Genomic DNA, 26,672 nt, shown 5'->3' on the forward strand with positions numbered 1-26,672 from the left:
CCTTCAAATACTTTCAGAAACGACTTCCTGGCACTTATTATCTATACTCAATGTTAACAAATTTCTCTTCTTCAGAAACGCTTTCCTTGCCATTGCCAGTCTACATTTTCTATTGTCCTTACTTTGACCTCCATCAGTTATTTTGCTTCCCAAATAGCAAAACTCCTGATCTACTTCCCTCAGCATCACATGAGTTAATTTGACTACATTCCATGACCCTCGTTTCGCTTTGCTTTTCTTGATGTTCATCTTGAATCCTCCTTTTAAACCAGTTCCCATTCCATTCAATTGCAATGTCATCATTATTTCTTCTCCCTGCACTTTAATTCCTGCTCCAACTTTTTTGTTTTCTTTCCTTTATTGCTTGCTCAACATACAGATTGAATGACATTGGGAATAAGCTACAACCCTGTCTCACTCCCTTCCCAACCACTGCTTCCCTTCTGTGCCACTCGACTCTTATAACCACCATCTGGTTTCTCTACAAATTGTAAATAGCCTCTCACTCCCTGTATTTTACCCCTGCCACCTTCAGAATTTGAAAGAGAGTATTCCAGTCAACATTGTCAAAAGCTTTCTCTAAGTCTATAAATGCTGTAAACATAGGTCTGCCTTTCCTTAACCTATCTTCGATTAGTTGTAGGGTTATTATTTCCTCATTTGAAAGAGAGTATTCCAGTCAACATTGTCAAAAGCTTTCTCTAAGTCTATAAATGCTGTAAACATAGGTCTGCCTTTCCTTAACCTATCTTCGATTAGTTGTAGGGTTATTATTTCCTCTTGTGTTCCCACATTTCTCCAGAATCCAAACAGATCTTCCCGAGGTTGGCTTCTACCAGTTTTTCCATTCTTTTGTAATGGGTTCACGTTAGTATTTTGCAACCATGACTTATTAAACTGATAATTTGGTAATTTTCACACTGTCAGCACCTACTTTCTTTTGTATTGGAATTACTACATTCTTCTTTAAGTCTGACAGTATTTTGCCTGTCTCATACATCCTCCTAACCAGATGAAAGAGTTTTGTCATGGCTGGCTCTCCCAAGACTATCAGCAGCTCTAACGGAATGTTCTCTACTTCCAGGGCCTTGTTTTGATCTAAGTCTTTCAGTGTTTTGTCAAATTCTTCAGCAGTATAATACCTCCCTCCTGTTCCATTTCCATAATATTGCCCTCAAGTACATCACCCTTGTATAGATTCTCTATATACTCCTCCCACCTTTCTGCCTTGCCTTCTTTGCTTAGAACTGGTTTTCCATCTGAGCTCTTTGTATTCAAACAGGTGGTTCTCTTTTCTCCAAAGGTTTCTTTAATTTTCCTGTAGGCAGCATCTATCTCACTCCTCGTGATATATGCTTCTACATCCTTACATTTGTCCTCTAGTCATTCCTACTTAGCCATTTTGCACTTTCTGTCAATCTCATTTTTGAGACATTTCTATTCCCTTTTGCCTGCTTCATTCATTGTATTTTTATATTTTCTCCTTTCATCAATTAAATTCAATTTCTCTTGTGTCAGCCAAGGATTTTTATTAGGCCTCATCTTTTATGTACTTGATCCTCTGCTGCCTTCACCATTTCATCTCTCAAAGCTACCCACTATTCTACTCTATTCCGTTCCCCTGATCTTGTCAATCATTCCCTAATATTCGCTCTGAAACCATCTACAACCTCTGGTTCTTTCGGTTTTTCCAGGTCCCATTTCCTTAAATTCCCACCTTTTTGCAGTTTCTTCAGTTTTCATCTACAGTTCATAACCAATAAGTTGTGGTCAGAGTCAACATCTACCCCTAGAAATGTCTTAAAATTTAGAATCTGGTTCCGAAATCTCTGTCTTACCATTAAATAATCAGTATGAAGCTTTCTGGTGCCTCCAGGTGTCTTCCACGTATACAACTTTCTTTCACAATTCTTAAACCCAAGTGTTAGCGATGATTAAATTATTCTTGCAAAATTCTACTAAGTGGCTTCCTCTCATTTTTTCCCCAGTCCATATTCACCTACTAATGTTCCTTTTATTCCTATCAAATTCCAGTCCCCTGTGACTATTAACTTTTCATTCCCCTTAACTATCTGAATTATTTCTTTCATCTCGTTATGCATTTTCCCAATCTCCTCATATTCTGCGGAGCTATAAACTTTTATTACTGTGGTGGGTGTGGGTTTTGTGCCTATCTTGGCTACAATAATAATGCGTTCACTATGCTGTTCATAGTAGCTTATCCTTGTTCCTATTTTTTACTAATTATTAAAACTATTCCTGCATTACCGCTATTTTCTTTCATATTTATAACCCTGTATTCACTTGACTAGAAGTCCTGTTCTTCCTGCTACTGAACTTCAAATTCCCACTACATTAACTTTAACCTATCCATTTCCTTAAAATTTTCAAACCTCCCTGCCCAATAAGGGATCTGACAGTCCACACTCCGATCCGTAGAACGCCAGTTTTGTTTCTCCCTATAAAGACCTTCTTATGCTTAGTTCTCGCCCGGAGATCCGAATGGAGGGCTATTTTACCTTTGGAATACTTTACCCAAGAGAATACCATCATCATTTAACCATACAGTAGAGCTGCAAGCACTTGGGAAAAATTACGGCTGTAGTTTCCCCTTGTTTTCAGCCATTCTCAGTACTAGCACAGCAAGGTCATTTTGGTTGATGTTAAGGGGTCAGATCAGTTAATCATCCAGACTGTTGGCCCTGCAACTACTGAAAAGGCTGCTGCCCCTCTTCATGAACCAAATGTTTGTCTGGCCTCTCAACAGATACCCAACCATTGTGGTTGCACCCACGGTGTGGGAATTTGTATCGCTGAGGCACACAAGACTCCCCACCAATGGCAAGGTCCATGTTTCATGGGGATTACCATATTTATTTTACAAAATTTGCTACTTATATCATGTGGTGAGAATCTATCATCTCTTAGAAAAGTAAGCCTCTTCAACAAACTCACACTACTCATTTAACTGATTCATTGTTGCTGCCGATGCAGATGGTAAATAAAGCTGTCAACCGGTCACTTCAGATGAGGCTGTCCCCATCTCTCCGTAACACACCTCCTTCCTAAGAGCCATGTTCAAATTGTTAAGTTTTGTTAGCGATTCTGTATTTATCACGACATATTAAGGAACTAGTACATGAATAAATGCCGAAAAATCAATATTTTAATTTATGTCTTAAAAATTTATCTGTAGTTTTCTGACCAAGAAAAAGTTTACTTAGAGGAAATCGTACAGAAGAAAGCCCCAAAATTAGAGCAATTTGAAAGTGACTGCATGCATGACAATGCTCTATTTCAGGCAAACAGCTCTCTTTTTAAAAAAAAGAATTCTGCTCTCACCACAAGTATTCTTTGCCGTTTGCTATAATGGAAGTTGAAAAACCTATATATTTAATCAAACAATGGAAAATCCAGAATGGGATGTAACGTGTGTGCATGCATGCGTGTGTGTGTGTGTGTGTGTGTGTGTGTCAGTCTGTCGCCTATTTTTGATGAAGGCCTTACTGGCCAAAAGCTTTATATGTGACAGTCATTTTGTTGTGCCTATCTGCGACTCAGCATCTCCACTATATAGTGAGTAGCAACTTTCATTTTTATAGTATTGTTAGTAACTCAGGATTATTAGAGAATTGTTTACAGGGTAGGACTCAAATGAGAGTTTTAAAAGCTGTATATGTAAATGGATACCAAAAATGGTCTCTGTAGGACTAAAACTTTAAAATAGGTGTGCTGGATGCTCTGCTATGTCATAGTGACAAAGTTTAAGTTTACGGAAATTGATGGGAGTGCCTGGTGGACTCACTATGCACAGAACTTTGTCATTGACCACAGGAGGCTCTTCAAAGCAGGGGAGTCAGTGGTGCAATCCACGAAAGAATCAAGAACAACACGCAGGAGAAGTAGTCTGAAAAGGAAAAGGGAGAAAGAAAAACAGCAGAAACAAGATGAATATGGACCTGGGAAGCATTAGTTTTAGCACAATAGACAGGGAAACAAGTTTTAACTTTAATCTGAATTTCCTTTTTCGATGTGCTGGTACATATTGCTTACAAACTATTACAGCACAATTTTTCATTGTCATTCCATTCTACAGCTGATGGTAGTCATTATTTGCAATTGTAAATTCATTCGGTGTTTTAGATAGAAGGCTGAAATTTTATATAGTAGTTTAAGACATAGTTTATTGAAAATCAGAGACATTCTAAAGAAAAACTATAAGTTGCTGAAATTTTTATAATCATTATTAACAATTTTTTGAACCATAATTTATGACAGCAACATCTTTTTGAAAGTCTGCTTTAAAGATAGTGGTGAAAAGAACTTCCATAAAAAATATGAAGATTTTACTTCATTTTATTTCGAGATATGCGTACCTGTGCTGTACATAAATAATTGATTTGCTTCGTTTCACTTGAAACACAAAATACAATTCAGAAGAGAAGTGTCGGAGCAAACTCTTCTCAGTAAAAAAATAATACAACTTCTCAGACACAAACAGGCACACATCTGGAATAAATGAAGTGGGACGTGAAGCCTATGCCACTGATAACAACTAACAATGAAGTTAAAGCATTCGGAATAACTGGCCTACAGGTAAGTTTCTAGATGTCACTGGAAAGTCATATGTCCTGCACGGTGGCTTCCGACCGGGCTCTGACTGATGGGCTGCTAAGAGCCGGCACACAAATTGATGCAGAGCTCCAGTGGGGCTAACTGCCAACCTGTTGGCCTGCACTGCCCTATATAGCCGATCCAGTTCTGCACACATGCACAGTGGAGAAAACAAGTCCCTGGCACGTAGCACCTCCGTTAGGCTTCTCCTGACAGCTGTCATCGACTATTTATAGGGAGGCAACATCCTGTATGTACAAGCAAACTGGTGCTGCTTCAGTGTCTTTAGGCAAACAGCGTGTACACGGCATACACGTCACAATGTTCCCAAAAGACCTGTTAAAAGGTGGTACGCATTACATGGGCTTATAACTCTTATTCTTTGAGCTACTCTATTAAGAAAACTGACAAATTTGTCAAGATTTCCCCTTCTGTTCAAAAACAAGTTCCCTTAACACAAGACTGTTTCTCCGTCTCTAACTGTGTCAAAATGTTTTTGGAACTTTCATCCAAATCGATTACATCAGTCACAGTGGTTGTGCAGTTTATTACAAATGTGTTAATGTGTCCTGCTGGAAATGTCACAAAAGCTGACAAATAGCCTCACGAAAACAGGTGACAGTTACTGGTGTATGACAAATATGAGACATGTGCTACTGCTTTCATTAGACACAGACACTACCTTTTTCTGGAGTTCAGTGTTGGTGATACGGCCAGCTTCCTTCTTCTGCTCCTCCAGGCGATGGTAGGCCATGTTGAGGTATGCTTGTAGGTATGTGGGCATCAAGACTATCCTCAAGATAATTGCGAAGACCACCAGCCACAGCCTCATTGTCTCAAAAAGTTCTGGTGTCATGCTGGGGGAAAAGAGAAACAATATATTTTAAAAAGCTGGTGCCACACAGCTCGTAAATATTTGAAGAACATCATGATTTACCACTAACAGATGCTGCTAAAGTTTCTTTACTGAACTACCAGTTTTGGTCCACGGGCCTCATCATTTTCATAAAAACACTTACAGCATTATAATAGTTGATAAAAAATCAATGGTGTCACACAACAAAATCCACAAAATCATCACTGTTGTCATATAACAATAGAAATTATACTGTCAGTCATAAAATGTCCCAAACAGTGCACTCATTCACGTGCGGCACAACCTCAGATTGGAGAATGATGGAGAAGGAAAGAAGCTGAGCCCTTTCGAGGGAACCGTGCCGTCATTTGCCTTAAGCCGGGGGCAGCCAAGATTTCGGCTCGTGGGCTGTACCCTGGCACAAGTGCCATAGTGCTCAGCTCTGCTGCACGTTTCCCTCCCACCGCCATATCGTGTCTGAACGTGAGGAGCGGTGAGAGAGGAAAACTGTAAACGTGCCACATTTAAATAGCAGTGTAGTCACAATGCATACAACTTGGTTTTATATTTCACATTTCTCAACAACATAGATGACAACTAAAATAAATTTTCAGCATTATTTAATTATTTTTGGCACACTGAAGACAATTTTTATCTGGTATCAACTGCCTACATACAGACAGACACAGACAATTTCACAGATTTTTGCACTCAAGTTGTTACATAGTTTTAACTTATTTAGTTTCATAATTAGAAAAAGGTCTTTCACACAAATATGTCAACCAAAATATTGTAACAATCAAACAATGGAAAACCAGGATGGAATTTAACAATAACAGTGAAAGAAAGTTGCTACTCACCATATAGCAGAGAGGCTGAGTCGCAATAGGCACAACAAAAAGATTCACACAATTAAAGTTTTCAGCCATTAAGGCCAGAGCGGTTCGTAAGGCAAGAGAAAAACAGGAAAGAAAGAAGGATGGACATTAAGTGTAGTGGATGCAAAAGAATGTAGTTACAAAGGAAACCTTAATGGCCAAAAGTTTCAATTGTGTGAATCTTTTTGTTGTGCCTATCGCGACTCAGCATCTCCACTATATGCTGAGTAGCAGCTTTCCTTCTCAAACATTGTAACAGTTTTGCCACTCATTATTGAGATGTGGAAACTCTACCTGAGAAAAGCAATATAGACGTCCTGGACCGCTTTAACATAAAAGGATTTGTCATTAAAACAGGAATTCCCTTGCAGATCAATCAATGACATCTGCTCATGCATAGGAGTGCTTTACACTGATCTAGCAGTTCAAAAACAATGTACAACTGACAGTGTTCTCAAAACGTTTAAGAAAATATGTCTGTATTTCTTTCAAGGTCACAATGAATTCCTTTAAGTCTCACATTTTATTTAGCTACAATGAGCTTAGAAAACTGGACTGTGTCAAAAAGTCTTCCTTCTACAACATAATTTAAAAAAAAAAAAAAAAAAAAAAAAAAAAAAAAAAAAAAAAAAAAAAAAAAAATAAAAATGCATCATTATATCAGATAAGTTGTTCCTCACCTTCCAATGTCTTAATGTGGGCGGTGTGCAGTCACGTCCACTTAAAATGCGAGGTCTTCAATTCATTCCAGGCATTTTAATTTTCTTTCCTGCTCTATATAAATTCAACAATAGAAAGTTTTAGATCAGAAAACTGTTCCAGGCTTACCTATTGACTTAACGAACATCCTTTTCAGAACATATACATCTGCTTACTCTTCATTCAGTTCCTTCTAAAACAGTCGCAACTGATAGTGGAATAATGTGCGCGTTTACAGAAATTTTACTACTTGTAACACCAATTTCCCCACGCGTTACATGGCTGAAAATTCAGCACAAGGTACTTCTTGACGTACCGAACAATGAATCCCATCTGTCAATTGTTTTAGTTCTTTGCTCTTTCATTGTCAACTAAGTCTTCAAATTCTTTCTGCACAGTATTGTAATATTGTTTCCTAGCAAATTTGCTGAACCCATTATGTATGCGACTGCACCATGTATGTTGGGAATTCTCATCCTTCTCTTTTGGCAATCCCATTTATTTTTAAAGGCTCGCAACGGGAGATCACTGGAGTGCCTCTTTTTGTGCAAACATCTACTGGACCTGCGAGCATCCACGAGACCACAAACAAATAGCAAAGGGAGTGCTGACATCACAATTCTGCCACACTGAAGACAGTTGTGCAGACCGAAAAAGACACTCCACAATATTAAATGAAATGACGTGCTGTACCGAGTACTTCCAGGAAAGAATGAGCAAAGGCGACAAGGGCAGAGCCTCGGGCCGCCCGTGGTCCACACGCTCGGCCCACATGAAGTTCTGCACACTGTGGCCAGCTCTGCCTTCAGCGATTTAGTGAAATCACAAAAAACCGAAATCCATGAAATTTGGCATAATGTGACCAGCCTTCCTTAGGGAAATCACTGAGAACCTAAATCTGGACAGACAGATGCAGGTTTGAACTGTCGCCCTCCTGAAAGCGAGTCCACTGTGCTACACCCCAAGGGCTCGACTGCGGTGAGCAGTGATTTCGGTTGGGGTGAGTAGTGGCATTACAGAAGAGGCAGGAGTGCAGAGAGTGAGGTATAGCAAGATAGGAGTGAGGAAAGATGCTGCAGTGCTGCCTGTGGGAGTGTGCACGGAAGTGGCACGCACAGAATAGTGGGCATAACGAGGCTGCATTGGGTGATGGGTAGAGGGCAGGGTGGGGGGAGGGATGGAAGCAGAGAAGGGGAAAGGTGTATGCAGGTGATTCACTGAGTCACCTTCCGTGATGTCGACCTCCATCTCGAGGATAGCTCCACCAGTACCTCTGTCCACATCATACTTACTGACCACCAACAATACCTCTGTTTCAACAGCCGTCACCTATTCGACCCCAAGAAATGACCCAGCCAACTGTGGTCATCACGCTTGCTGCAATGAACAGGCCCTTCCCAAATATGCCTCACAGACCAAAATTATCCTCCCCCGGACCAAAAAACAGATCTTCCGCAGTTTGTCTACCCTATCACCTACCGTCTCCCACGTACCTACTATCTGGCCACAAACGAGGGTCTCCCTCGTGACTCAGTACTACCCAGGACTGGAGCAACTGAATCGCATTCTCTGGTAAGGTTTTGACTACCTCTCATTGTGCCCTGAAATGAGGAATATCCTACCCACTATCTTCCCACCCCCTAACATTGGTATTTCTCCGTCTACCGAAGCTAAAGCTGTGCAATGTCTTTACCCATCCCCACTCCACCCTGATTCCAACCTCTTGGCCCATGGCTCATATCCCTAATACATATATACAGGGTGGAAAAAATGTTACGAAATTTTAACCCTGGATAGCTGATGCCAGTAGCAATGAAAATTACTCATGCTGTAAACGTCAACAACGCACCATTTTTTAACTACGGAAATTTGGTGCCACACGCTCCAGTTGGCTGTGGAATTGCTCTGTTGCCGTTCATCGGTTGACAGGCAGTGCTATGGTTATCATTTCACACATACGAAAATCTCTTGCCCTGTCACTGCCCCAGAGTGACACACACATGTCAAATAGGTATTGCTGTTTGTATCCACCTCACGTCAGAGGCATTCACACGTAAGCTGCGCTTTGGAGCACACACACACACACACACACACACACGTCACCAATGATTTAGTAATGCAGTAAGCATGGCAGCTCAGTATTCATTTGAAGAACAACGAGATACGGTATATGTTGATGGACTAGCCGACAGTAATGTGCACGAAGCTCGACGGTTGTATGAGGAACGGTACCCAGCAAGACTCCACACCCACAAACGTTTAAAGCAATTCACCAGCGACTTGGTGAAATAGGCTCATTAGCGGAATATCACGGTGATGCTGGAAGACCTGGAACGTGATGGGATGCTGCATTTGAAGAGACTGTTCTCGAGCACTTCGAGGAAGCACCTACGACAAGTACTCGAGGGGCTGGACACAGCACGGGGGTCACTCATCGGTTAGTCTGGGAGGTTTTGAGGGATGACGGCCATCATCCATTTAGTTTCCACCCTGTCCAAGACCTAAATCCCGCTGCAGACTATGAACAAAGGATAGGGTTTTGCCAGTGGTTTCTGCAACATGTTGTACGACATCATGACTTCCCCACCACTGTGTTGTTTACCGACGAGTGCACCTTTCATCGGATCGGTCTTTACAATACTCTAAACGTTCATTACTGGGCAAGGGTAAATTCTCACGTCACGTATGTCTACGGACATCAGGGATGATTTTCACTCAACATTTGGGCAGGTATTTTGGGTGAGCATCTGACTGGGACGGTCCGTCTACCTCTTCGATTCACCGGGGCAAATTAACTTCATATTTTGCAAGAAACTCTACCCAGCCTGCTGGGAGATGTTCCTCTGGACATAGGGCTATGCATGTGGTTGCAGCACGATAGGACGCCCTCAGATAACAGTCGTGCTGTGCACAAAAATTTAAATGAACTCCTTGACTGACGGGTAATTGGCAGAGGTGCTCGTAGGACATGGCCCCCACGATCACCAGACTTCACGCCACCGGACTTTTTCCTGTGGGGATTCTTCAAGGTTCAAGTTCACCCACCCAGATGCGGACTACCTAGAAACAAAGAGGAATTAATGTATTGCATTCAACATGCTGTAAATCACATTACAGCAATACCAGGAATCTTTTAAAGAGTTCGACAAAACAGCGTTCCACGTTACCAAGCTTGTGTCGCATCAGAGGGTCACCATAAATAGTACAATTCTCAAGGCTGTCAATTCAACTAAGTACCAGGGCGTAAAAATTACGAACAACTTCATTTGGAAAGACCACATAGATAATATTGTGGGGAAGGCGTGCCAAAGGTTGCGTTTCATTGGCAGGACACAGATCCTTACCAGGTGGGATTGACAGAGAACATCGAAAGGGTGCAAAAAAGGGCAGCTCGTTTTGTATTGTCACGTAATAGGGGAGAGAGTGTGGCAGATATGATACGCGAGTTGGGATGGAAGTCATTAAAGCAAAGACGTTTTTCGTTGTGGCAATATCTATTTACGAAATTTCAGTCACCAACTTTCTCTTCCGAATGCGAAAATATTTTGTTGAGCCCAACCTCCATAGGTAGGAATGATCATCAAAATAAAATAAGAGAAATCAGAGCTCGAACAGAAAGGTTTAGGTGTTCGTTTTTCCCGTGCGCTGTTCGGGAGTGGAATGGTAGGGAGATAGTATGATTGTGGTTCGAGGAACCCTCTGCCAAGTACTTAAACGTGAATTGCAGAGTAGTGATGTAGATGTAAACGATGTCCTAGCTACAAAAAAAGGTCCTTTTCAGGGCAGACACAATTTGCAAAAGACTTTCTGAACATGTACTAACAGCTGTTGACAGGTCTGTTCCCAGTATGTCTTATAATGAAACTACAATGGATGTGTCGGGACCCTGGCGGATTCCCCCCAGGCCCTCAGAGTGGAAGGCTGGCGCACTACCACCGAGTGTGCATGCCACCTTGGATACATTTTGCAGTCACGAGATACATGCAAAACCTATCCTGTACATTCTCCCACTCTGTCCCTGGCACCTCCTACTTCAACAATGCCAGTGCCACCTGTGTAAGCAGCCGCAACGTCTAACACTTTAGCCGCAACCACTGTGGCGCACGCTACGTGCGCACGACCACTGACAAGCTGCTTGCCTGCACGAATCGCCACCACCAAATTTTTGTTGAGAGACAGCTCGATCGCCCAGTTTCTGAGTAGTGCCACCTGACTATGTGCTCAACTTCAACACAACTGCTTCACAGCCTGTGCCACAGCTGGTTACTTCCCAGAGACACTGGCTTTTCTGAGTTGTGCAGGTGGGAACTCTCCCTGCAACATATCCTTCGTTGCACACCACAACGTAAAATGACTGCAACAGTTGATTCACTATGCAAGCCATCTGGACACTACCTTCCTGCACAAGTTTCTCTCAACTGCGCAGGTGGGGCTTGTCTCCGCAGCATATTGTGCACTCTTACAATCCCTCTGGCCTAAACTTCCACTAATCTGTTTCCCACTGCCTCACCTCATCTTCTCCCTTCTCTCTTCTCTCTTCTGTCTACATCTACATCTACATCCATACTCCTCAAACCACCTGACGGTGTGTGGCGGAGGGTACCTTGAGTACCTCTATCGGTTCTCCCTTCTATTCCAGTCTCGTATTGTTCGTGAAAAGGATTGTCGGTATGCTTCTGTGTGGGCTCTAATCTCTCTGATTTTATCCTCATGGTCTCTTCGCAAGATATACGTAGGAGGGAGCAATATACTGCTTGATTCCTCGATGAAGGTATGTTCTCGAAACTTCAACAAAAGCCCGTACCGAGCTATTGAGCGTCTCTCCTGCACAGTCTTCCACTGGAGTTTATCCATCATCTCCGTAATGCTTTCGCGATTACTAAATGATCCTGTAACGAAGCGCGCTGCTCTCCGTTGAATCTTCTCTATCTCTTCTATCGACCCTATCTGGTACGGATCCCACACTGCTGAGCAGTATTCGAGCAGTGGGCGAACAAGCATACTGTAACCTACTTCCTTTGTTTTCGAACTGCATTTCCTTAGGATTCTTCCAATGAATCTCAGTCTGGCATCTGCTTTACCGACGATCAACTTTACATGATCATTCCATTTTAAATCACTCCTTATGGAATTAACTGCTTCCAGTTGCTGACCTGCTATATTGTAGCTAAATGATAAAGGATCTATCTTTCTATGTATTCGCAGCACATTACACTTGTCTACATTGAGATTCAATTGCCATTCCCCGCACCATGTGTCAATTCGCTGCAGATCCTCCTGTATTTCAGTACAATTTTCCATTGTTACAACGTCTCGATACACCACAGCATCATCTGCAAAAAGCCTCAGCGAACTTCCGATGTCATCCACAAGGTCATTTATGTATATTGTGAATAGCAACGGTCCTACGACACTCCCCTGCGGCGCACCTGAAATCACTCTTACTTCGGAAGACTTCTCTCCATTGAGAATGACATGCTGCGTTCTGTTATCTAGGAACTCTTCAATCCAATCACGCAATTCGTCTGATAGTCCATATGCTCTTACTTTGTTCATTAAATGACTGTGGGGAACTGTATCGAATGCCTTGCGGAAGTCAAGAAACACGGCATCTACCTGGGAACCCGCGTCTATGGCCCTCTGAGTCTCGTGGACGAATAGCGCGAGCTGGGTTTCACACGACCGTCTTTTTCAAAACCCATGCTGATTCCTACAGAATAGATTTCTAGTCTCTAGAAAAGTCATTATACTCAAACATAATATGTGTTCCAAAATTCTACAACTGATCGACGTTAGAGATATAGGTGTACAGTTCTGTTCAACGTCCCTTCTTCAAAATGCATGCCACTCCTTCCCCATCTCCCACCAATCTTGCTCCTCACCCTCTGCCACATGCTCTCTCTCTCTCTCTCTCTCTCTCTCTCTCTCTCTCTCTCTCTCTCTCTCTCTCTCTCTCCACCCCTTTCCCACCTGCATCTATTGTTTATCATATTCATTACATCTGGCCATTTTGAAAGGTCTCTATATGAGCCTCTTCAAGAGTTTGCATTAAAAAGAACTTCATTTCTATATCTCTAGCACCTTAATTCTCAGAGCAGTTAGGCAATTTGCTCTGATTTAAAAGAGACTGAGCAGCTGAGTTTGAGTTTGTTGATATCAGCCACAATTTATACATTTTCCATATTTCATATTATATTTCTTTCTGTTTGCCTTTTGTGTAAGTTGGCACAATAAAAAGGCCGATTCTTTGATCACTTCTGCTGGAGGACAAACCCCATTTTTTGGAGCACGAGCTCACCACTCTTCCGTGGCATGTGAGGTGGGTAAGGTAGGCTGCTAATAAAGAGTTCCTCCTCATTATTAAGTTAACATTTTGTTTTATCCAAGTTTTCAAATCTAGTCAAAGTTAGCGATTCCTTTCAGAGTTCACTATCGTGCGTGAGAAATTTTACTTTCTAGTTTGCAAGTGTTAATTGCATTAGAATCCAGGGGCTGTGTAGGTTATTGTTCAGTTCAACCATTTACTCAAACATGTGGAGCCATGTCAAGTACAGTTCATTTAGTTTATTGTTGCTTTCGTGAGCACGTCTATATTTTATACGATTTCTGTGAACTTACAACTGAATTTTCTGTAGTTTGTCTCACCTGATAATATTCTTCTTTGGTATTTGCTTGTTCTTGTTACCATGTGTCAACATTTAGATCTAAGAGCCTTAAGTTTGTAGATCTTGTTCCCTTATAGTGAATTCTGTGCAAATTCATTCCTTCATTCAAAATTCCATACTTACATTGTACACAGTTTTGTTTGTGACCACTTCGTCATGTTCTAATGAAAACATCTTCCACCACACAGGATCTGAATTAATTGTGATTCTTATTTATCCTTCAATTCTTTTAAAGCTATTCATTTTAATAGTAATTTTGTTCTTTTATTCCATGTGTTAAAATCGAGGAAACAACCCTTCTTGCTGGGTGCGTAAGTTGTGGTGAATGTTTTTAGTGCTTTTCCTTCCTGTTAGCCTCTCAAGTGCATGTGAATGTAATTGTTTATAATTAAACGATCCTTTGGTCATTCCCTCTTCCAGAGATCATTCCCTCCTCCAGATGTGAAACTTGCAGGGAACTCCAAAGTAATGTTATATTTTAGTTTCATTAACATGCAACATAGTAGATAGCTGGGAACAGCAACCATCATATTAGTTATCCACATACTTATGTGTGGAATTAAATTTACCAAATCAAATAAATGTTGTTCTGTCAGAATTTAGTGTTTAACCTCCCACTGCTAAAATTCCACTCTATGCTTCATCCAAGTGTGATCTACAGTACATCCAACTCCATTCCTTTTGCACGGCATTTATATTGGTGCAATAGTTTACCATCCACGATTAATTGCAAAGATACTTCTTAGAATAGTTTACCCTTCATAGACCTATAGACCTCTCAGTCTTTGTAAGGCAAATGATCTTTTACTTATTGTTAAAATCCTCAACATATTTTTTAGGTCTGACTACATTTATTTGTGTGCTCAACAGGCAAGGAAGGAGTCCCCTCATGTGTACTCCTAATACAACTTACAAGGGGCCCGTCATGCCAGTGAAGACTCTACCCGTGAGGTAGTCTCGGCTCACAGGCCGGATCCACAGCACCACCAGTAGCAGCGGCAGTGCAAAGCTCGTGTTCAGCAGCAGGCGCAGAACACGATTCTCTGCCGAATACCTGAAACAAAAGAAATCAACCTATATTAGGTCACCCAATTCAAACTGCACAGTTTTAGTATCAGTTACAACACAAAGTATAAATACAGGAGGCAGTAAAGATGGCTGAGCTTTCAGACAGCACCAGCACCCTTCCTCAGAGCAGACTAAAATGAAACACTCACTCACTCCCTCTATCTGAAATCCAACAAAGTGAGGCATAGACCTATGTCTTCTTACAAACAAACAACTCTCAAAACATAAACAATTTATGAGTTAATACAATCTATATAAACAGAAACATTAATGTTTGTTTATTCAAAACAGTAAATCTCTGAAATTTCTTCTTCAGCTTCTTTTTTATTTTTTAATTTTGACGCACTGATGCATTCAAATACACACGAGCTTTTATATACCAACCTATGAAATTTTAAAATAATGTTGCATTCAAATATGCACTTTTTTATATACCTACTTGAATGCCATATATAATATATAAATAGATATGTAATAATTTTAAGGGCAATCTATATAAAAATGTAAATGATTGTGTGTTCGAAGTCTTAAAACCTCGAAAGTTCTTTACTGATTGCTTTGACATTATGGCAATGTTGCATTCAAATACATACTGTGTTTTATATACCAATTCTTTAAAATATATATATTACATACACAAATAAATATGTACATATAAAGGCAAGACATTACAACCACAAATCTCAAAGTTCTTGACCAATTTACTTCAAATTTTTACACAATACTCTAATGAAGATTTGGACAATTATGGGCCATATATTTTTAATATAAATATATATGTAATGTATAAAGGGGAACCACTGTCAGCAAAGTCTGAAAGTACTCGACTGATTTACTTCAAATTTTTACATGTTACTGTAATATATTAAGGTAACAAAATACATGGGATACCTCCTAATATTGTGTCAAACTTCCCTTTCAACAGCATATTGCAGCAGCTCGATATGGCATGGACTCAACACATTGTCTTTTTGAAGTTATCAGATACTGTACCTCATCAGTTATGTAGAAAACCACACATACACACAAACTATCACTCACATTGTTTGTTTGTGTAACATCACAAAAAATACGTACATAAATACCGCACTTGACAACGAGAAATAAATTCCCGAAACACGTTTTGCTCAGCACGAATAAAATATGTCACTGGCGCTGTGCACTACTACTGTGTACTACTACTTCAGTAGTAGACTATGTACTAGTGGATAGGCAGATGATGAGCAGCCTCACAGATGTTAAGGTCATTCCATCTGAGGCCTTAGACAGTGACCATCGGCTGTTGGTAGCCACCCTGAGAGAGAAAAAAGATAGGAGGGCAACAGACATACAGGAGAAAAGGTTGAAGACATGGATGCTGAAAGAGGATGAACAGAGGACCCAGTACCAGACACTGATCAGGAAGAAGCTGCCAAAGGAAGATCAGAGAACAGTGGAAGAAGAATGGGGAGATTTTAAGAGGGCTCTAGTTGAGGCAGCTGAGACTGTGTGCGGAAGAACTAGCACAAAGAGGAGAAGTAATGAAACTCCATGGTGGAACAACATATGTAAAGAGGCAGTACTTCGAAAGAACAAAGCCTTCAGAGAATGGTTCCAGACCCAAACAGAGGAAGCTAGGGTAAAATATAGGGAAAGCAAGAAAGCGGTACAGACCATAGTAAGGGCAGAGAAGAAGAAGTGGATGGAAAGATGGACAAGAATGTTAGAAGAGGACAGTGAAGGGAACAAAAAAGTACTTTACACCATGGTAAGAAATAAGAGGAACGACAGAAGCGAGTGCCTGAGGATCATGGATAATAATGGAAGAGTTGTGGAGGAAATGCATGAGCTCAAAAAGATTTGGAAGGAGTACTCTGAAGATCTGTTGAATGCCGCCAAGCGGGTAACTAACAGCAATGGAGAGCCTAAGGCAGCAGACGATTATAATAGTGGGGAAATTGATGATCTAACTTGGAATGAAGTGGAAGAAGCCATAAAGAGGATGAAAGGGGGCAAGGCACCAGGTTGGGACGAAGTAACTGTGGATATGATACGAGCAGCAGGAGAAGTTGGAACCCAGTGGCTATACAGAGTGCTGACGGTGGTGTGGAAGGAGAACAGAATTCCTGAGGATTGGAAGAAAGGAATTATAGTCCCGATCTTCAAGAAAGGGGATAAAAGGAGATGTGAGAACTACAGAGGAATCACCCTGCTATGCCACTGTGAAAAAATCTATGAAAAGATCCTGGAGAAGAGAATAAGAAGCAGCATTGAAAGTAGACTGCAAGAGGAGCAGTATGGTTTCAGACCGGGAAGATCAACAACGGACCTCATATTTGCGGTAAGGCAACTGCAGGAAAGGCACTATGAGTACGGGAAGGACTTAATCATGGCCTTTTTAGATATTGAGAAGGCGTATGACAGCATCTATAGGGACAAGCTCTGGGATGTGCTGAACGCAAAAGGGATAGATGAAGAGATAACACGAAAAGTCAGAAAAATGTATGAGGGAAGTGAGAGTTGTGTGAAAGTGGGGAGGGAACGTACTGCATGGTTCAAGCTGGAAAATGGGCTGCGACAGGGAAGTGCACTTTCGCCTTTATTGTTTATTATTGTTATGGATGATATCCTACAGCAAGTATCAGATGCAATTGGAGATCATAAAATGAAAGCAGTGCTTTTTGCCGATGACCTGATGTTATGGGGAAATTGCGAGAGGGAGGTGCAAGAGCAGTTAGATGTATGGGAGGCAACGGCAGCACAATATGGAATGCATTTCTCTGCAAAGAAAAGTGAAATAATTGTCACAACAAGGAAGAAGAATAGGCCAAATGTGGATATAACTTGTGGAGGGGAAAAACTACAAGTGGTAGAGAACTTCAAGTACCTGGGAAGCATGATTGAAAGTAAGGGGGGAAACGCAATGGAAATAAATGAAAGGTGCAGAAAAGCAGGGCAGTTCTTCAAATGCATTAGGGGGCTTATTTGGAGCAAGGAGGTGCCACAGAAATCCAAGGGGATTATATACCGAACCTACTTTGTCCCCATATTGGCATACAGAAGCGAGACATGGGTAATGCACAAAAGCGACAAAAGTAGAATACAAGCTAGTGAAATGAAGTTCCAGAGGAGCAGGTTGAGTGCAACAAGACGAGACAGATTGCGAAATGTGTATGTGAGGGAAAGATTAAAGGAGGAACCAGTACACGACAGGATAGAAAAATCAAGACTGCAGTGGTATGGACACATGAAGAGAATGGATGAGGGAAGAATTCCAAAGAGGATGTTTGATCTGCAACTGGAGGGGAAGAGGCCCAGGGGAAGACCAAGAGATAGATGGGTGAAGGGAGTGAAGGAATGTGTGATGAGAAGAGGAGAGAACTGGACGAAGGTGGAAGAGGGGGAATGGTGGAAAGACAGAACACGATGGAGAGGCTTGTGTTCCCGACAGACCCAGCGAGGGGCTGGAAACTGTCCATGATGATGATGATGATGACTGGCGCTGTGGTTAAACTAAACACATTTGAGCAACGCAAAGTGAATGACAGTGACACTAGCACTCCAAGTGGCCATACACAGAAACACGCTAAATATGGTTTGACAAAGGCGTCACGATGATCGCAACAATCACGAAACTGCATTGGGGCAGTAGAGACAGCTTGGAAATCGTTGCAATTCTTGATGATATCTTAATTCTAATGAACCTTACTTCCATCAGCCGCCACGCCAAGTAGAGCTACGCAGCAGCGGGAGATACGGCACAAACTGTTCCAACTTTTACACATTTAATGGTTCAGATCCACTGAGTAGAGTGCCCTGGTGTCAAGAAATTTAACCATGTAATATCTGTAAACACTACTGGACAGCCAACATAATGCCAGTGTTACCTTTTCTCCACAAACATTTTTTCCATGAGTAAATTATGGGAAAATTGTAAATATGTTGCAAAATCTGGTGAAAATGAACACTGTGGGCATAGGAAATTTGATGGGACAGATAAAAACTGTTGTAAATTGTGGTAAAACATCAGTTCTGGAAACTGAAAAGTGGGGATATACTGTATGTGCCTTGGCATAGCAGGTGCACGAGATCATGGCCTATGTGGAGTGCAGTGTGTCTTTTCTAATTTGCTAAATGCGAGTCAGTTGTGAAAGTTGAGTGACAATTTCATACCAAACACCAAGTTTCAGCTCCGACAGGTGAAACAATTATGCAGTGCTAAGTAAACAGGCCATTTGGGACAGTCAGCATCGAAGCTGGAATGTGTGTGACGAACATTCTATGGGTATGTGAGGTAATCAAGGATGTGTGTGACCAGTGGACAGCAGATATCACAGTCAACTGTCTGGTGCATTCTGTGTACGTGTCTACATGCACAACTGCATCTGTTGCGGTTGGACATTATGACTAATCAGGACAATGAGTTTCATTCCAACTTTTACAGTGACTCACAGTGGCTGCTGAAGTAAGATGGTTTTTCACAGAAACCAACACTTCAAGTGTCTGGAAAGTTGAATCATCATAATGTGGGTATTTGGGTTACAGAACATCCACACAACATTTTGGAACACATTTGCATTTCACTTAAGTTTTTGGGCCGTGTCCTCTTCAAATGCTGAAGGGGTCATTTTTCTTTCGGAAGAAAACTAACTGGTTTCATGTACCTAAATATGCTGCAGAAATTGCTTGCACCACAATTACAGCAAGACAGAATTATGTCATCTTTTTACTTCTTTTACATGAACTTTAAATCCCTCACCAAATTTCTCCTTTGTTTCCTTTACTGCTTGTTCAATGTACAGACTGCATAGCAATGGAGATAGACTACGATATCTCGCAATTATTCTCAACCACTGCTTCCCTTTCCATGTCCTTTGACTTGTATAACTACATTCTGTGAAGTATAACATGACATTTTTATGATGGCATGTATCATTTCCAAGATTCTGACATGATAAAAGATGTTCATGATGTTTAGTAGTAAGTAAGTGTTAGGACATCCCACTCTGGGAGATACTATTATGATATGTTCAGATGGGAGAATGTCTTTAAGCTATAACTTCTACAATGTGAGACAATGAGTGAGTGTTTTCACCTGCTGTGTAGTGCCACTTGTTCCTTGGTGTAATGCTTTGAAGGTATTTAGAAGACAAAGTGAAAAAGCGAAAAGGTTGCGGATACAATAGACACTGGGAGACACGACTTGAACTGCCTTATATAAACATAACTTTTCGTGTTGCTTTGCACAAGCTAAGTATGTTTCAGACACTCTGTCAACCCACTTATTATATGAGTTTGTATTACAAAAGACTTTTTTGCTGTAAAAGAAAGGGTGAATACAGAAGGTTAAAAGTTCAGTTGTTTATGTCAGTCAAGTGGCTCAGAAGACAATTAATGCTCTCTTTCAGCACCTGTACACATACAATGAGATTAAGAGCTGCGAATACTGCTGGCACCCAGTTTGTTGGAACTGAATAGCAGGGCCATCTCAGCAAACATAAAAAAAAGGCAACCAAACAAATTTTGTTAAATAAATCTACTGATGTCAAACATAAGAGGGTTACAGACTACACACAGGATATGCAACATTGGTTGTATACCAAAAACAACTTACGTTGCATTTCAGTTTCTACATAAGCCATAAATAACTTTTTGCTCCTTGCATTTTATCTCTGCTACCCTCCAAATTTTGAAGTGTGTAGTCCACTCATAATTTCAAAAGCCTTCTCTAAATATACACATGCTATAAATGTAGGTTTGCCTTTCTTCCCCTATCTTCTAGGATACGTCATAGAGTCGGTATTTTTTTGTGTTCTACATTTCTCCACTGCTCAAATATACAATTACACCTCACTAATTCAACATTTATTGCACGAGATCAAATACACAGTATTCTAACATCATTCACAACATTCTGGAATGCCTAAAAAATAAGCTTAAAATTTGCAGTCTCTTCGTTCGAATAAAAAAGCTCCTTTCAACCTTGTAAAAAAGATCCCGGCATCAAACTTCGAGTCATGCCAGACACGGAATTTCTGGCATACTGCAGCATACCTGAGAGAGTCCCAGTGCATACGGGCCATGCGGAGCCCCGGGAAGGTGAAGAGCGCTCCCACCAGGCCGCACCACACGGCCAGCGACAGCTTCAGTATCAGCTGTGAAGCAGGCCCTCTGAAATAAGAAGCAAAAAACACTTCAGCTAACACAAACAATCTTACAGCCAACTACTTGTCATGGTTTCAAAATTCTCACGGTAAATGCACCTATATTTACATCTATATGGATACTCTTCAAATCACTCTCCAGTGCCCGATAGAAGGTTCATCAAACCACCTTCACAATAATTCTCTATTATTCCAATCTTGAACAGCATGCAAAAAATAAAAAAATAAAAAATACGCCCGTATCTTTCCGTGTGAGCTCTGATTTTATGATGATCGTTTCTCCCCATGTAGGTCAGAGCCAACAAAATATTTTCGCATTCTGAAGAGAAAGTTGGTGACTTAAATTTTCTGAGAAGATTCAACTGCAACAAAAAACACCTCTGTTTTAATTATGTCCACTCCAAATCCTGCATCATGCTAGAGACACTATCCCCCCTATTTTGTGATAATACAAAATGTGCTGCCCTTCTCTCAACTTTCTCGATGTACTCCGTTAACCCTAGCATCCCAAACTGCACAGCAGTAATCCAAAGCAGGACAGACAAGCGTAGTGTAGGCAGTCTCTTTAGTACATCTGTTACATTTTCTAAGTGTTCAGCCAATAAAACGAAGTCTTTGCTTTGCCTTCCCCACAACATTTTCTAAATGTTCTTTCCAGATAACTTTTTTGTACTTGTAATTCCTACATATTTACTTGAATTTATGGCCTTTAGATTTGACTGTCCAAAAGAACATTGCATCAAACTATACAGACATTAAAATACAGACATCGTACAATTTGTATGCAAGCACTATGGGACGCAGGCCCTACAATCTAGTCGACGTAAGTTGATCCCTCACGGCTGGCAGTGCTGTGGCCAGCTTTCAACTATGAAGCACAGATGGCTGCAGGTGAAAACAGTAACTGTCAACAGAGCTCTGGCAACACTGGGGTGTTTCTGTGGAGACAGTTACAAAATTGTGTAACATGACAAAGCTGCTGTGCCCAGCCTACTGCAATTGTCAGGAATCTTCTTACAATGACTCGACTATCTGACATACAGAAGTTTGGGTCAGTCATGTTTGGATGACCGAGGCAGTTTAAGATGACTGCTCACATAGAGTGGAAATCTGGGCTCAAATCCTGGTTTGGCACAAATTTTTATACGTTACCAATAAATCATATAGCCACTGTACAATCCTATTCGCAATCTGCAGACTGTTATAATAGGTGATGAATAGGGCCCGGATTTTAATGACAAGTCATATTTTTTTTCTGAACTATAGGGTGAATTTTAGAACAATTTATACACAAATCTAGGCATTTTAGTGTCGAAAAATGTATTTTGATTGTGCATATAAAGTCATATTTCAACAAATTTTAGTAATAGGTCATACTGCGGCTAACTTTTAATATAATAGGTCATACTTCCGTCAACTTTTTCCAAATATGCATATACCGTTTTTCTCGTATCTTACGGGACACACGAATAAGAAAATGAATATGTTGCTCATGAGACAATATTTAACGTGCTATTATGAAAGATAAACAGATAAATTAGTACACAGCTTTATTTCTGAGGACTGTAGCAGAAAATCGGTGTACCACAACAGTCGTTTTGCGAACATAAAACACTGTTGCGCAAAGTCGGCAATACGCTCTCAGAGCCAACAAATGCAGCTTCTGCCGTAATAATCATCACAGTCGCACAGGTGTTCCCAGTAACCAGTTTGAATACAGCCTTTGCCTTGTTCAACATGCCTAAAACAAAGTGCTCCGACAGCATGAAGTTGCGAGGATATGTTCGAGAATTTGGAGAGAAGTTATTTAATACTGATCGGAAAATATTATTTTGTAAACTGTGTGAAGTTAAAGTTAGTGCAGAAAAGCACTTTAATGTGCAACAACACTGTAATACCACTAAACACAGCAGCTGTGTGAAACGATGTGCTGAAAATAACAGCAGGCAAATGCTGTTATTTAAACAGACAGGTCAATCGTCAACCATGCAATCATTCTGCATGGATTTGTGTGAGATGATGGTATCCTGCAACATCCCATTGGAAAAGCTGAAGAATCTACACTTCAGACGGTTCTTGGAGAAGTACACAACACATCCAGTTCCAGATGAATCTACACTGAGAAAGAACTATTTATCCGTATGCTACAATGATGTGCTCAACAAAATATGGATTACTATTGCTGAGTAAAAGATCCGGCTGTCGATAGATGAAACTATGGATATTAGTGGGTGATATATTGCAAATGTTGTTGTTAGTGTTCTAAAAGTTGATGGTCCTGGAGATATGTTCCTACTAACGTGTGAAGCTCTCGATAGAGTAAACAATTTGACGATTGCTATTTTGTTTGAAAACTCTCTGAAGCTACTGTGGCTGGATGGTGTGAAAAAGAGACAACGTTTTGCTGTTTGTAACAGATGGTGCTTCATATACGGCTAAAGCAGCCAAAGAGCTTCAGATTCTCTACCCCAGTATGGTGTACATCACTTGCCTTGCACATGCATTGCACAGAGTTGCCAACGAGGTGCGATCAGATTATCCTGACATGCACAAATTAATTTCCTGTGGAAAGAAAATCTATGTGAAGGCTCCAAGTGCAGAAATTCAAGGAACAAGCACCTTCAACACCCATCCCACCTAAACCTGTTCTTACATGATGGGGTTCTTGGCTTAATGCTGCTGAGTATTACTGCATCAACTACACTCAAATAAAGACAATCTTCTCTGAGCTTGATAGCGATGAGTCAAGTGCTATCAAAATTGTGAAAAACGTTTTTACAGATACATTGTCTCTAAACTTGGCATACATCAATGCCAATTTTTCAGTGATATCAAAAGCCATCAAACGACTGGAAGCTGTCGGCACTCACCTATGTGAGGCCCTGAGTATTGTGCAACATGTGCAGAGTGAGTTGAGTCGAGCTTGTGGTCATGTGGCTGACAAAGTGAAAACCAAATTGCAAAGTGTTCTCCAATGGAATCCTGGATATTCTACACTGTGCAAAATTAGTAACATTCTTTCAGGGAATGCCGCAACATTTGATGATACTGAAACAAAGCTGAACTCCAGTGACCTGGCTGCCTTCAAATATACTCCAGTGACTTATTGTAGCCGGCCGGTGTGGCCGACCGGTTCTAGGCGCTTCAGTCTGGAACCGCACGACTGCTACGGTTGCAGGTTCGAATCCTGCCTTGGGCATGGATGTGTGTGATGTCCTTAGGTTAGTTAGGTTTAAGTAGTTCAAAGTTCTAGGGGACTGACGACTTCAGATGTTAAGTCCCATAGTGCTCAGAACCATTTGACATCTTGTCAAGTGGAGAGAAGCTTTTCCAGGTACAAAACTATCCTCAGCGACAACTGTAGATCTTTGACAATGGAAAACCTGAAAATTCATCTTGTGATCCAGTGCAACTTTGCAGATACTGAAGACTGAAATATGATTAAATAATGTGAAATGCTTTAAATACTATGTAAAAATAAAAACATTGTTTTACTGTTTCGATAGATGATCTTCTCACTGTACTTTGTGTTTAGAAAATAAAACATTCAGACATTCAAAAAATAGGTGTAATTTAGCTACAAACTCTACAGAAAGAAAGAACTATACTTACAATATTTTGAGAAGTGAATTTTGTATTACTTTATGGTGAATAAAAAATTAAATAAACAAAGAAGAATGCTTTAAATAAACTTCTATTAAGTCATATTTTATTTTTTAAGGTCATATTTATGTAAGTTTTAGGTCATAAATGCTTGCATATTTCACTGTTTTTTAGGTAATTAAAATCCGGGCCCTAGTGATGAAACACAGGTATGATGTCAAAAGCAAGGCAGAATCGTCCCAACGGAAACTGCATGCAGAGCTAAGACCAAAAAATTTCTACATGTTCAATCATATGTGAAGATTCTTCTCACTGTTTTCTTCGATTACAATGGGATAGTGGATTGTGAGTTCCTGACTTACGGTGGTACAGTCAATAAGGAACACTACTTGGAAGTTATGACTGTATGCTTGAAGCAGTCTGAGGAAAATGGCCAGAATTGTGGCAAAACACTAGTGGAAATTGTATCATGACAATGTTCCTGCTCAAATCTCAATGCTCATTTGTAATTTTTTGGCAATAAACAAAACAGTTACATTACCTCAGCCACTGTATTCACCAGACTTTTTTTTCTATTCCTGGGACTCAGGAGAACCATGAAAGGATATCATTTTGCCACTGCCGACGAGATAAAAACAGGATCGCTAAAGGAGCTGAACACCAAAAGTGAGTTCCACAAGGGCTTCCAAGACCGGAAAAAGTTCTGGCACAAGTTACTATATCTGAGAGGGGTTAATCTGAAAGGGACAAATTTGTTGACAATGAATAAATAAAGATTCTTTAAAAAAATTGCCATTACTTTTTCATCACATCTCGTACGTGTCGCAAGGCCCAGCACAGCTCAAGCAAGTGCAGCTCTGGAAGTATTTAAATACCTAGCCATTTTACACTAAAGCCACCTCTTTTAGTATCACTGCTCTACACTAAGAGGCTGTGATATTCGGGCAACACCTGGAAAGCTTTTTGTCGAGCACAGTTTGACTCTGCACTAGGGCAATCCATCCTGAAACCGTGTGACCAGTGGCCGCAGCCACCACACTGGGCAAGCAACTGCCACAGGAAGCAGCTTGCTGCCCACTGATGCGAGGCCATGGGTCACTGCCACTACGCCACCCGCCTGCTGCCTACTGGACAGTGCAGGGTGCGCAAACTGTGTCACGACACGAGTGGCTGTAGCTAGCCGTGACTGCCCAGACCTGAAGTCACAGCTGGCAGAGGCAGTCAGCATTACGAGCCACTGCAGGTCAACACTGTCCTCTGTCAGCATTGCATGGTGACGACACACGGGAGACCACCAGATGCCTCGGGCACGTTGCCATTTCCTGTACGGAATCTATATTGCAGCAGTTTAAAATATCTGGCTGTTTGTTTGGATCTATACATATTCAGGTGCGCCCCAGAAGAGTGTTGGAACCCCTGCTAAGGAAACATTCCACGTGGGAAAAATTATATATAAAAACAAAGATGAGGTGACTTACCGAACAAAAGCGCTGGCAGGTCGATAGACACACAAACAAACACAAACATACACACAAAATTCAAGCTTTCGCAACAGACTGTTGCCTCATCAGGAAAGAGGGAAGGAGAGGGGAAGACGAAAGGAAGTGGGTTTTAAGGGAGAGGGTAAGGAGTCATTGCAATCCCGGGAGCGGAAAGACTTACCTTAGGGGGAAAAAAGGACAGGTATACACTCGCACACACGCACATATCCATCCACACATACAGACACAACCCTTTTTTTGGAAGGGTTGCAGCCAGAGATGGGAACTTTGAGTGTGAGGCCTTTGGGGGTAATGCCAAATGTCAGACAAGCCTGAGAAAATAAAATATGCGAGCGTAATCTGGCTAGGGCGAAGGCATGTTTGCGGAGGGAATGTAAATAAAACTTAATGGGGTCATTGTGGGGGTGTTGTGAGGGTGACATGGTATTAGAAGGTGGAAAGTGTAACATGAGGTGAAATGAAAATGAAAATAAAAATATATGGGGAGAGATAAAGGTGAACCGGAAAGAAACTGGAGATCTGGAATGAAAAAAGGCGAAAAGGTGTTGGTTACAGCTGGGCTATGTTGGACTTGGGTTGGTAGACAACGATGTGCATAAAGGTTAGGTGGTTGTGTTGCCGCCAAAACACGTTAAAGGACGGAG

General features: G+C 41.0%; 1 protein-coding gene across 1 annotated transcript in view; it reads right to left on the reverse strand.

Moving 5' to 3' along the window:
• LOC124718820 (transmembrane protein 161B) overlaps positions 1-26,672 on the reverse strand; it is a 91,340-nt gene that overhangs the window by 14,586 nt on the left and 50,082 nt on the right. Inside the window, exons 7-9 of the mRNA XM_047244438.1 lie at positions 20,814-20,930; positions 14,626-14,766; positions 5,297-5,471 (exon numbers count right to left, since the gene is read on the reverse strand). Coding sequence (XP_047100394.1) covers positions 5,297-5,471; positions 14,626-14,766; positions 20,814-20,930 — 433 coding nt within the window. The remainder of the gene's footprint in view (positions 1-5,296; positions 5,472-14,625; positions 14,767-20,813; positions 20,931-26,672) is intronic.

The sequence above is a fragment of the Schistocerca piceifrons genome, chromosome 10 (assembly GCF_021461385.2).
Source record: "Schistocerca piceifrons isolate TAMUIC-IGC-003096 chromosome 10, iqSchPice1.1, whole genome shotgun sequence".
NCBI classification, from domain to species: domain Eukaryota; kingdom Metazoa; phylum Arthropoda; class Insecta; order Orthoptera; family Acrididae; genus Schistocerca; species Schistocerca piceifrons.